The sequence below is a fragment of the Mesoplodon mirus genome (genome assembly GCF_964341445.2).
Source record: "Mesoplodon mirus genome assembly, chromosome: 1".
Taxonomy (NCBI): domain Eukaryota; kingdom Metazoa; phylum Chordata; class Mammalia; order Artiodactyla; family Ziphiidae; genus Mesoplodon; species Mesoplodon mirus.
This window is the reverse complement of record NC_138976.1, coordinates 199,787,401-199,800,083: the sequence shown is the minus strand read 5'-3', so window position 1 is coordinate 199,800,083 and position 12,683 is coordinate 199,787,401. Positions and strand designations below refer to the sequence as shown.

The window sequence follows — 12,683 nt, the reverse complement described above, 5'->3', positions numbered from 1 at the left end:
AGCTTCTGAGATATATATGTGCCCAGCAGAACTCCTGAGTAACTCAGGATGGCAAGAGGGAGACATAGATTGAAATTCTATGCAGGGCAGAGTTACCTCACCTACACCTTTTTCTCCAAACAAAAAGCCTGACAGAAAGTCATTTAACCACCCTCTTACCAATTCTTTCTTTTAAAAAGGAGCCTTTTAAAAAAGATATGTAAAGACTGTTTCCAGGTGATCTATAATGGTCAGTGTGTTTGTTACAGTTCCTGCCAAATACTTATTCTTTCAACATTTGTATGTGTTTAGAATAGTGGCAGGTCTCTATCTGTTCAAGGTAAAACTAAGCCTTTCAGGTTCTTTCCAAGTCCATGAATTATTCCTATTTCTCCCAGGACTTATTTTGCTATTTTTAATATTTATCTTATTCTCTCTTATGTCATGCCTATCTCAAATATCTCAACAAATATTTATGGAACATCGACTTTGGGCAAGGCAGTATTTTTTGGGTGCTATGACTATTGTAGTGAAAATTACAAAACCCTTGCTTTCCTAGGAGTTTACATTCTTCTTAATATCTAGAGATATTTTGTTTTCTCTTCATATTTACGAATGAAGACCATGAGCTCTGTGTTTATGATTATCTTTATACCTCTCATTTTTCTGTCTTGATTATCTTTACTAGCTTCATTATGTCTGTCTTCTTTATAATTGCTCCTGTTCCAAAGGATTCCATCCATCTCCCTCCACTACTACCATGGAACATACTTTCACAGGCAATACCTCATACTTCTTTGACTTCAGTCTGGCATCTTTATCCTGATTTTAGAAGCATACTTGATATTCCGTGATAGCGAGATGAACATTGCCACTAAAATATCACTCTGACATCTCAAATCTCAGAGATTCCAGCTGAATTGTCATCTATTCCTCTACTATGACAAACAAGTTATATTGCATTTCTTATATCAGTGGAACTTCTCACCATCTACTCAGTCACCTAAACCAGAAACTTAAGGTCATCTTTAAATTATCCAAGCAGCCACCAAATTTTATTGTGCTTCTTTAATACTACTTGAATCTATATGCATCCATATCTCAACTGTCTCACCATTATATCAGGACTTTATACTTTTCTCTTCCAGTTAATGCCATAACTCCGTAAGTGGGACAATCTAAATTTTGACAATCTGTTCATATCCCTGCTAGTATGACCATTCTAAAAATTGAAAAATTTTATTCCTATTAGAAAAATCGTGTTGACTGTGCATTGCTTAGAAGATCTAGTTCAACTCTTCAGCCTGATACACAATACCTCTTGTTGCCTCTTTGGCCTCATCTCTTCATTTCTTGCTAATGTACTTATATCTCTTCCTCTTCTACCCCAGAGCATGATGATTCATACTTACTGTTTACTGAGCCCTAAATTTTCAATGCATCTTTACTGTTGCATGCAGTATTTATTTTGCTTAGAATAAAATTAATGACTTCATTTCATTGGCTAATTGCTACTAGTCCTGTAAGATACAACTCAGATATAACCCAACTTTAAGGAGGTTTGAATTATTAGTGTAGATTTCTCCTCCTAGATCATTCCATTTTATCCTGTATCTGAAATCTGTGTCAGGGCATCCCTGACATAGAGTGTTACGGTATGTTTATTCATCTGCCTTCTTTAAAATGTAATACATTTCTTCATGATAAGTGCTGTACTTCGTAACTATAACCCTAGCACCCAGCATCGGGCATGGCACATTCTTGGTCAGTGTTGAATGCCTGAAATAGTGATTTAGAAAAGGGTTGGCAGATATTATAACTTAATAGGCAAGAAACCCTATACAAATATGTTAAGTAAGTGAGAGAGATCTAGGTTGAAATACATCAAATCCAGGATGGTAAGTAACAGTATTAAAATAGGTGTTCTTTGGAGAATAAAGGGTGAAAAATAAGTCTGGGATGCTCACAGTGGCCAAAAATTCTGAGGCAGTGTGTGTGTGTGTGTGTGTGTGTGTGTGTATGCCAGTAACTGTTCTAGTTTTTAGAAATGTAGTAGTAATTTAAAAAAAAAGAAAGGTCTTTTGGAGCTTCTATTTTGGGATAGGAATGGGGAAGAAAACAAGCACAAGATAAATAAAAAATGTTTTAGATAGTCACAAGTGCTACTAAAGAAAAAAAAAATACACTTCCAGAATAGAAGATGACAAGGCCAGGGGTGGTAGATAACTGTGTTTTGACTAGTGATGTGAGAATGGAGAACCCAGAGCCCAGAGTTGGCTTATAATTAGTGTCTGTCCTCTACGAATGGTGGATGAGAGAAAAAGGATTTTCCCCAACATGCTTTTCCAAATCTCCACATTTTTGCAGTGATGCTAAAGATGCTGGCTTGATGATTAAAAATGGAGAGTTTTGAATATCACACAAAGGAGAGCCTCTTATTTCATAGTGAAAAAGCCTGAGTTAAGATGGTAAAGAATTTTCAAATCTTAAAAGAAGTCACAGAAAAGAAATGCAGTTCAGATTTCCATTCGAAATTCTCATACCAGGAAACTTCTCATTGAAGGGAGTATACATTCACCTCTCAAATAATGAAAAGACACGAAATGTTTGGTTAATCGTAGTAAAGAAGATACTGAAGATATCAAAGTATTGCATATGGATAACAAGTAATATTACTTAACAGAAACGTCACATTTCTTTGTGAACTTTCCAGTACATGCAGTGTTTTGATGTTCATGTTGTTCGATGCTCAGGCTTGTTTGCATTTACAAAAGAATCTTTCTACTTAATTCTTCATGGAATATTGAGAGCACAACTTATTTTCATGGTTAGCCAAAAAAGATAGACTTTATATTGCTATCAAAAACTTATCCACAGGCTATAACTACTTTCAAAAAGAATTTGTTATTCAGACAAGGGTTTTTTTTGGAATTAGGCCAAAATAAACAAATGTTTTAAAAACTACCAAGAAAATACAGAGAAAATTCTTAAGATGGAAATATTTATGCTCACAACCACAGTGATGCTGTGTATTTAAACTGATATACTGTAATGTAAAAGACGTATCAGGTTGAGCTCAGAAGATTCAGGTACAAATCTTCTCCATTTCTGATTTGTCAGGGCAGACAGAGAGGAATATGATTTGGAAGAGCAATATAATACTCAGCAATCGCTTTGAGAGAAAAATAAGTGGCTCTATAGTTTCAAAGTCAGAGTGTTAAATTGGGTTTATGATATAAGCAGCATACACTGGTAGAATGAGAGAGGGTGATGTGAAGTAAAGTTAGAGCGATAAGATATTGGTGGTTGTTCAAACAGGAAGGATACTGTCTTCTAGCAGCTTCAGTAGCAGGAATTAGGGATTCCATTTTTGGGAAAAATGGTAGAATATAATGTTATAGTGGGCCTAGAACCAAGACATTAAGCCATTTACTTGTCTAGGACTCATTATAATCATTTTCTAGGTACAGGATGGATCCTAGATGAGAAGTTGTATTAGTTGTCTGTTGCTGCATAAGAAATTAGTACAAATGTAATGTCTTAAAACAGCATCCCTTTATTAGCTCACAGTGCTATAGGTTGGGATACTGGCATGGAGTGACTCGGTTCTGTGTTCAAGGTCTTAAAGGTCTGAAATCAGCATTTTTAAACCCTTGTCAGATAATTCTAACATCTAATTCATCTCTGTTGGCATCATCTGTCACATCTTATTCAAGCTGTCATGTATCTGGTTCTTGGTATAAGTAGTGATATTTTATTGTCTTTTGGACATTTTGGCTATTATGTTAGGATTCTTTGGTCCCTATATAAAGTGTTTTGTTTTTTTTTAATTTTTAGCAGGCATTCACTCTTTATAGGTTTGACACACATTTCCTGTACTTTTATGGACGGTGGTTCCATGATAACCTAATTTTCAGACCCTTTGTGGTACTCTTTTGGTCTGTTTCTCTTGTGCAGGTGGGGTTACCTCTGGTCCCTTCTCATGCTGCTTATGGGGTCTGAAGTAGCTTCCCCAGGATACGGCACTTGGTGCTTCTGGTGAGGGAAGGGAATCTCTGGAACACGTGATGAAGAGTCCTTCCTGGGCCAGGCACTTGTGACAGGGTCTCCCTGGACTGTAAGGAGTGGAGGGTGCTTACCAGGTTGAGAGCTTTCTGTGGAGGGATCTCCGTTGCCGGTACCAGCAAGTTGCCTGATGTTTCTGGGGAGGGGAGAGGAGTCTCAGGCCCATCTGAGGAGAGCATTGTCCAGGTGGGAGCTTTTTGTGGTAGGAGCACTTTTGTTGGGACCCTTAGCCACTGATGTGTCTGGGTGGTGAAGGGGGATCTCAGGCCCAGTGGGGAAGGAAAGCACTTTCCCTGTTCACTTAGTGTCATCAGGGCTTCCAATTGTTCGTCCTTGCAGGTTCTGCAAGGCTCGCCTGGTGTTTGGGGGATTCCCATTTGATGTGATGGAGGAAGAGCCTCTTTGAGCCACTTCCTGTTACTAAGTTGGGAGTTAGGAAATGCTGGGCCTGGATCACATTTTTTTGTTGGTAGAGGGTCATAAGGTGCCCTGCCATGAGGCTGTTCATCCATTCTGAAGGTCCCTAGGCAATTCACCTTCTCTAGACCTTTCAGAGATCTCCTTTGGTTGTCTCATATTATTTCCAAGATATATAGTTGTGCATATAAAGGGGGAGCAGGGAGAGGGGAGTATAAACCATCTTATCTGGATTAGAAGTCCTCTCTGTGCCTTTTAAGTGCTCACCTGATTAGGTCAGGCTCATTCTGGATAATCTCCCAATCAACTGTGCTATATATCATAATCTAATAATGGGAATGATATTCCATCACATTCACAGGTCTCATACTCAAGGGGAGGGGCTCCTACAAAGATCATTGGGCATCATCTTAGAATTCTGTCGACCACAGAAGGTGCATGTGAATGTACTGAAGCATTAATTAAGCAATTATCATCCTTTGGAAGGTTTTAATCTGTTAGGATAGTATGAAAGCCAAGTACTGTTATAATTATTCTACTCACTTTAAATGAAGTATATCTGATATCAAAAATACTTCCTAAAAATCAGACTATTCAAACAACTTTCAGAAGTTAATGTAAATTTCAGAGGTTTGATCCAAGCCTTCATTTCTGGCCATGCAGATATCTTCTGTGTGAAAAATATGCTACCTCAAAGATGTTTTCAAAAACTTCACCACCACTCCCCATTTATACGTTGTAGTTATGTGCAAATACTGTGGCTGCCAGCAATTCACAGAGAAAAGAAAGTTCAGTGATGTTGCTGACTTTAACTTTTTAGAGAAGGTGTATACTTAACACTGCCTACATTTGTATAGGTTGCACATTGCACAAAATTTCTGATTATTGCTTTAGGTTATAATACAATGTACTCTCACCTATACGAGGATTGAAAAATTTAAGCAAAATTTTCTGGACTGGCCAATACAACCCCCAAAAAATAGTCTTCAGGCTGAATTAGGAGAAAAGTCCTTCACTATGTTTAGGTTGGAAGGAAGCATGACCTAAATTTTGATTTCAAATACTCGGGGTTTTGGGTGATGGTTTTACTGGGGACAATTAGAATTGAACTATGTAGACATGTTTCTTGAAGCCAAGTTTTACCTTTAAGGCTTTCATATTGCAGCTTGTGAGGCTCCAAGCACCAATTGGCTACTTTGGGTCATTCACACAAGGATTCAGAGTCATATATAAACCATAAAACCCTTTATAAGAAATCAGAATCTGTATTAAAAATTAATTATATGAACTAAACATATATAGAAAGAAATTGAAGCTTGAATATATTGAAGAAGCAAAAATTAAAGACATACCTATAACTGCCCTTTATCCTTAGTTGTTTACAATCACAGCAAATCAAAGTGTGACATGTTTAAGAGAAAGGTAATTAAGTTCTAAGGCTTTGTCATCTTATCACTTTTAAAAATACAAGATCTGAGTAAATGAAAGGAAAATAGAGAGGGTTGTTAAAGAGCTGAGTCATGGAGTGGAATAGAGAACAAGCGGACGTGGAAGAGGCAAGAAAGCATACACAGGCTGGGTTTGAAGAGAGTTGGGAATGCTGGTTGTGGTATATGGTCTCTGATTTGCTTACCGGATCTTCGTGGGGAATAGGAGAAACGTTAAGGTAGTGTTAGGGAGGTGGGATAAACTGCTGTGGAGAGAGATAGGAAGAGAAGGGTTTCAAAGCTTTTTATGGCATTCTAGGAATGTAACATGACTTCTTTATGTGAATGACTCTAATGTAGTCTTAAATGGCTTCTTAATTATTGATATTTGGTTGGGTTTCTGTTTCTTTGCATGCACAACCAGGATTGAACAGGGCTAAGAGATGTCTGGGATTTACATGACGAGATAATACTACTAGGATCTATCTAGATTCATTATATCATATTAAGACATTTCTCCCATGGAATCAGGAACATCCCAACCCAGTGCACATGCTAAGTTTCTATTGAAATTCAGTGAACTGCTATGGTGTGAAATTAATTTTTATTGTCAGTCCCCTGCGTCGGCAGGCCGACTCTCAAGCCCTGTGCCACCAGGGAAGCCCTATAACACTTTATATAGCTGAGAATTCAGATCTCAATCAGGATTTTCACTCTCATTGGAATCCACTACTTGCCTACGACAAATCGGACACGTAGAGTTCTCAGACAGCCAGCGATCAATGCAGTGAATGTGATATTCATGGGAGCAAGGTAGTATGCGAAGCTTGCAGTTTTCTGTGTACTCTGTAAGGCAAATGCTACAGGCTTTTAGTGCATCATTTTCACCAAAAGATCTTACAGCCAAGCTGTCAATCTGTGCTTTGGTGAGTCCTGTAGTTTGCAGATTATGGGAGGACCCAGAGTCACTTTCATCAGATATTATTAGGCTAATTTGTATACCCCCTTGGCTGGTCTCTGATGATAAGTTTGTTTCTTCAATGCCTTCAAACATCAGTGATCTAATTCCTGAATTTTCATCACTTGAGCTGGAACCAGAAATAGGACTAGAACTGGAACTAGACGTACAATTGGGGCTTGAATGCCAACTCAGTGTGGAACTTGAATGGGTATCATAGCTAGCATTTGAATCAGAACCAAATGTACCACTACTACTACCATTAGGTGACTCTAGCCATTCCATGTTTTGACTTGGAGGTGAGACACTATGCTCTAAATTACTGTCACTGTCCATAAGGTTATTTGAGTTACTAAATTCTGTCATTGTCTGCCTTAACGTGCTCTGAATTGGAACAGATGTTGTATCATTTAAGCTAGTATTTAACATTCTGCAAACGGGATTTCTAATGGTATTGACATAAGCTCTCACACCTGCCTGCTCAGAATGTGAATACATATGCCTCAGTCCTCGTTCACTTTCAGAAGTGACAGTGTTGTTTGGTGTCTCAGATGTTAACTGAGTTCTACTAGCTCTGCTGTCTCTCTGAGAATATGCTCCAGAATGAACTTGTCCTACTTCAAGATTGAAGAGTATGGTTGGATATATTTCCCTCATTCCCCAAGATTCACCAATGCTGGTTGTATCTGGAGAATTTTCTCCATGAACGGCATTTCTTGTTCTAGAAGTTTCAATAAGACCGCTATTTTGCAACTCAAATCCAGTCATTTGCTGTGTCAATATTTCTTGGTGCTCAGTTCTAGAAAATCTCGCATTCTCACTTAGCAGAGGCTGCTCAAAATTCTGAGAGGGTATACTATGATTAAGTCTTTGTACAATTTCCCTAAGTGAACGTGGAGGCGACCAACTTTCAATTCTTGCTCTGGTTCTCCGATACTCTGGGCTCCTACTTCTTGCTCTTCGCTGACTTGTGGTAGGTGGGAATTCCATTAATGTTTCAGTTGTATCTTGTTCAGATATAGATGGTCTTGTAAATATTGATTCAGATTGTGGACTTTCCACTTGCCTTTGGCTGTCTTCCATATTTACTCTTCTGGGAAGTCTTGCAGACGCTACATATTCATTCTCTGGATTTGGACTCCCATTATCAAGGTTAGCATTTATTTATAAACTGAATATGAACTGATCACATTTAGGATTAATTTGGCTCTTCTCTCCAGGATTGTTTTTCTCTTTGTCCACTTGTCATATTTTCAGTTTGTCCAGAACAGTTAAGCTAGTCTATTAGAGAGTCACCACTAGACATGTCATCTGAAGAGTCTCCTCTGTTTGTTAACAAAAAAAATGGGGAGGGTGCATAAAAAAACACCAAAATTAGAACCATCATAAAATAGCACTCTGAAACTTTGTTTCAAAAACAAACAAAAAATGAGAACTTAAATACTCAGATGTTTTCAACTGATTTCACATTTATAGAGTTAATAGTTTATAAACTGCACTGTGTTGATTTATAAGTAAAGGTAGAAAAGTTTGGATTCCATCCAAAAAGAGTGAGCTAATCCTAGATAAACTTAGAGAATTTTTTAAAAAGGGAATCCAGAGGAAGTCTGTGTTTCAGTATTTCATCATATACACAGCCCTGTGTACCACTGTCGGAGGAATGTCAAGAGACTTTTTTTTCAGTCCACTGTCAAAACACTAATGCAATTAAACAAGGTAAACACCAGTTAAGGTACAATGCTAGTATTTTAGTTCAATTTACATTATTGTCTAATTTCCATTAGTCTCCAACATGACTAATTGTAGGCTCTTCACTTATGTGCTTTTGATAATAGATAAGCTGTTTTAAAATATAAGGTTATTGCCCAAACATAAACAAGTTTTATAGGTTTAAAAGTGTTTGCATTTTGAATACTTCTTAATGTTACCAAGATTTTTAATTGACATTAAATTGAAGGTCAGATCAAATGAATAGACTGAACCTAGCATGGTACCTATAAGACCATATTCAAGAGCCAAAGTATTATAGTATCCTCTTCATTAGACAGCAAAATCCTCTACTTCACACTGGAAGGGAAGGCACCAGACCTGAGGTCCGAGCAGGGTTTCTCAGCCTTAGCACTACTGACATTTTGGTGCTGGACAATTCTTTGTTTTGGGGAGCTATCCTTGTGCATTGTGGGATCTTTGGCAGCATCCCTGGCCTCTGCCCACTAGATGCTAGTAACACCCATGCCTCCCCTGTGACAACCAAAAATATCTCTAGCCATTGTCAAATGTCCCCAGGTGTTGAAGAGAGCACAATTGTCCCCAGTGGAGAATATTTCTGTTTGCTTTTTTTACATGTCTATGTAGAAAAAATAATTCAGGAAGTAGGAGGGACTTTCAGTTGAGGTAGAAAACCAAGAAAAATACAAATAGGCTACTTTGCACTGTTTCCCAATTAAAACAACCCAAATGTGAATCAGGAAAACAAACAAACATACCTTGACATTCTCACCAAAAATCAAGTATATGCCAGTTCTTTTTATGAGAAGTTACTTACCAAATTAATGTAAGTCACTTCTGTATAATTTACTATTTACTATTATGAAGTTATTATTTCCTATTATGAAGTTCCTTATTCATCCCATCCGATTCCCTCCAAAAGCAAAATACACCTGTATTTTCATCTGAGTCTTGTGGTGCGTTTTCTTTGATTAGCTGAAGTCTTCTCAGCAACTCTTCTTCCGTACTTTCACCTGGAATGCCTAGAAGATTGTTGTCTCTCATAAGTTCGTAATCTTCTTCACTCAGGTTATTTACGAACCTGGAGAAATCTTCTTCCCGAACCAATCGGTCCGTTTGACTTATGTGTTGGGCCGAAACTCCATCTCCTTCATCGTTGGAATCCGAGTTTTCCACCTTAATAAACAAGTGGAAAATTATCTGAAATTCACGACGTGGTGTTGAAATTCACCAATGGTCGTTTCGTTTTCTTCGCTTTCTACTTCCTGCCAGAGTGTCCGGTTCCGACTCAGTCGGATGACCCTCTGCACAGATTCCTCCCTTCTCCCTTCCCAACTCAGTTCTGTGGCCCCTGGTGACGCAACAGTTGGGAGCCGCCCCTAGCCCAGAACTTGCTAGACGTTGCCTAGGCACCCATTATCTTCCCCGCTGTTACCGAGTAGGGACTGGATTCAGGTTAGGTTTCATTTCATTCAAAACCAGCCAATGTTACTGAGGGTTTATAGTGTACCAAGCACCGTGCTTCACCTCGTTTCACCCACAGGAGCCTATTCTCAGGTTTTCAGGCTCTGATATGCTCTATTTATTCGTTACATTCCATATGACTGCCTTCTTCAAAATGCCATGCCAAAGTCAGCCTAGTTCAATGCAGCAATTCTCATTTTCAGGTGCCCAGGGACCTCCGCCTTTTCTCCTCATGAATTTCTCAAATCCTAGACTCTCACTAAGAAAGCCCACAATGTTTGATAATTTACCAGGGCCCTGGCTGAGTCTCTTTAGTGTGTCCTCTCCCTTTTAACTGTTAATGGCTTCATCTTGCATTATATGGTCCTTCAGTCTTGTTTCAAACAAACAAGAAACACCAAAACTTTGGCAGGCTTTTCTGCTCAGCCAGGGAATTCCTTCTCCACAAAAGCATCAGGTTCATTTTTGTCCTCCTTTCTCATAAATATTATAAATAGTACTTAAGCAAAACTAGCCAGAACATCACAGGAACTTTTAGGACAGATACATAATAGTTACTTTGTCTGCCACAGTGAGTACTGACTTTGCTGATTTTGTCGCATGTATCACCTGAAAGGCTTGGTGAAAATAAAATAATGCTCATTTGCAATGCTATCTGGAGGAGACCTCTAATTCACTCTCAGTACACAGCTTAGAAGTTTAAGGAGCTGTGTAAATTCACAGTTGTTGTTTTGTTCACGGTCCACAGCAGGCTTTCTTGTTTGTTCTCAAGGAGATGGAAGGATGGTAACTTTACTGGTGTGACGGTGAATAATCTAAGTCTGTGTCCTGCTTTTGACATTTGTTCCATGCCTCGTTTAACTTAAGCTAGAAAAATCAATCTTTCCCCTCTGAATCAAATCTCAGCAAGACTTTGGATGAGAACAGAATCCCCTAGACTACCCTGCCTCCTTTATGGACTTCTGAGTGTATTTGTTATCTTTTACTGAAGTTATTCTTTTCACAGGGGAAATCTGTTGTAAACTTGTTTGCTGTGCCTCAATCAAAACTAGCAGTATTATGAAAATTCAGCGTGATTTGTACTCTTGATGCAGGAAACCCTCACAATCGTTAGTGTTCTTGAGAGTGATTGATTCAGTTTAATTCAATTCAATCAATTCAAGTGTCAAGTATGTTTAGCGTTTGTTAAATGTCAGTCATATTATCGGATATTAAGATACAAAGATGAGTATATTTAAGAATCTGTTGTCATTAGAGTATAACAAACAATTGAGCTACACAGAGGTAAAATTACAGTTTTGAGGAGAAAGTGATTTGAGTGAGAGAGAAAATCGGTTTCACTGCATTTGGGTTTTAAAGGATGAATAGGAGTTTTCTAAGTGAATGAAAGGGGGAAATATTTTCAAAAGTGAGAACAGCAACTGCTAACACTCGTAAAACAACAAGGATAGTAGATTTTAATTACTAAAAAAAGACATTAGTTAAATTGGCATAGCAAGGCCAAAAAATGGAGACCTTTATGACATGTTTAGAAGTTGGACTTTATCATTAGTGCAATGGAAAGATGTTGAAGTCTTTAGACAGTTGATGGTCAAATTTGCAATTTAGAAATAATATTGATAGTAGTGTTGAGGATGAATATGAAGGGCAACAGTTCAGATGGGAGGGTCAGAAATAGATAGAGGGCAGCCTAGGCTAGTGATGACAAGGATCTGAATCAGGGCAAAGGAATATGATTAAAATGAAGGACTTTAACAGATCTCTAGGCAGCAGAACTGATTAAACCTAGTAATATGTGGGAAAGAGGGAAAAGTGGGGAGGGGAATATATGAGGGAAAGGCAGGGGTCAGGATTACTTCTGTATTTCTGTCTTTGCTTACTGGACAGTGGTACCAATAAGAAGTAACACCTGATTCTGAAGTTGTATGGTTTAGCTTAAGAGGGAGCATGATTGCTTATGATTAGAATAGTATGCAAGTTACCTGAAGATTCAGAAAGTCTTACAGTCTTTCCAAATTTAGGTACAGAAGCACATGAACTAATAGCCCCGGATGTTTGGTGTTCCCTGTAGTTGGCTCTCAGTGTCAATGACTCTAGCTTCCTGAACTATTTGTTCCTGGTTATGTCCCAATTCTGGTGCAAGTAACAGGGTATAGGGATCATCATCCCAGAGACCTACTTATTGACCTTGATTATTTAAATAGAAGCCACCAATATAGCTGTGCTTTACACTTAGTTCTCTCATGTCTTGACTTTCCTTCTGAGTATTGCAGTGTAGGTTCAGTAGTTTTTCCTCTGGATGACAATATTGCTGCTTTGGCCTTTGTTCTATCCCTTGTCTTGATATCAGAAGTCTTCTGAAGATGTTTTTCCTTCACTTCTCATTTCAGAGATGGGAGGTGCATCAGGAAGTCCAGAGGTTGACTAGAGCATCACTCTAAGTTGAGTTGGAGGGGAAGAGGTTGAAGATGGAAAGTTGCTTACTTTCAAACAGAGTCAAGCACTTAAAAATTTGGCCAATCCATTGTTTATGATGTGGTGAAGAAATGGGGTGTGTGTGAGCAGATTTGGCTGTTCTTTTATCCTGGTTGTAATAATGGAGTTTTGTAATCAAGAGTTTTCTTTTACTGACTCTGTCCAAGGAA

The 12,683-nt window shown here is 38.3% G+C and overlaps 1 protein-coding gene across 1 annotated transcript; it reads right to left on the bottom strand.

The window, feature by feature from the left end:
- Positions 1-6,585: 6,585 nt before the first annotated feature.
- Positions 6,586-8,007, bottom strand: LOC309801869 (E3 ubiquitin-protein ligase RLIM-like; the record flags this gene model as incomplete). Its single annotated transcript, XM_082616942.1, has 1 exon — positions 6,586-8,007. A coding segment is annotated over one exon (1,422 nt), but the record flags the coding sequence as incomplete, so codon positions are not given.
- Between the last annotated feature and the right edge of the window lie 4,676 nt (positions 8,008-12,683).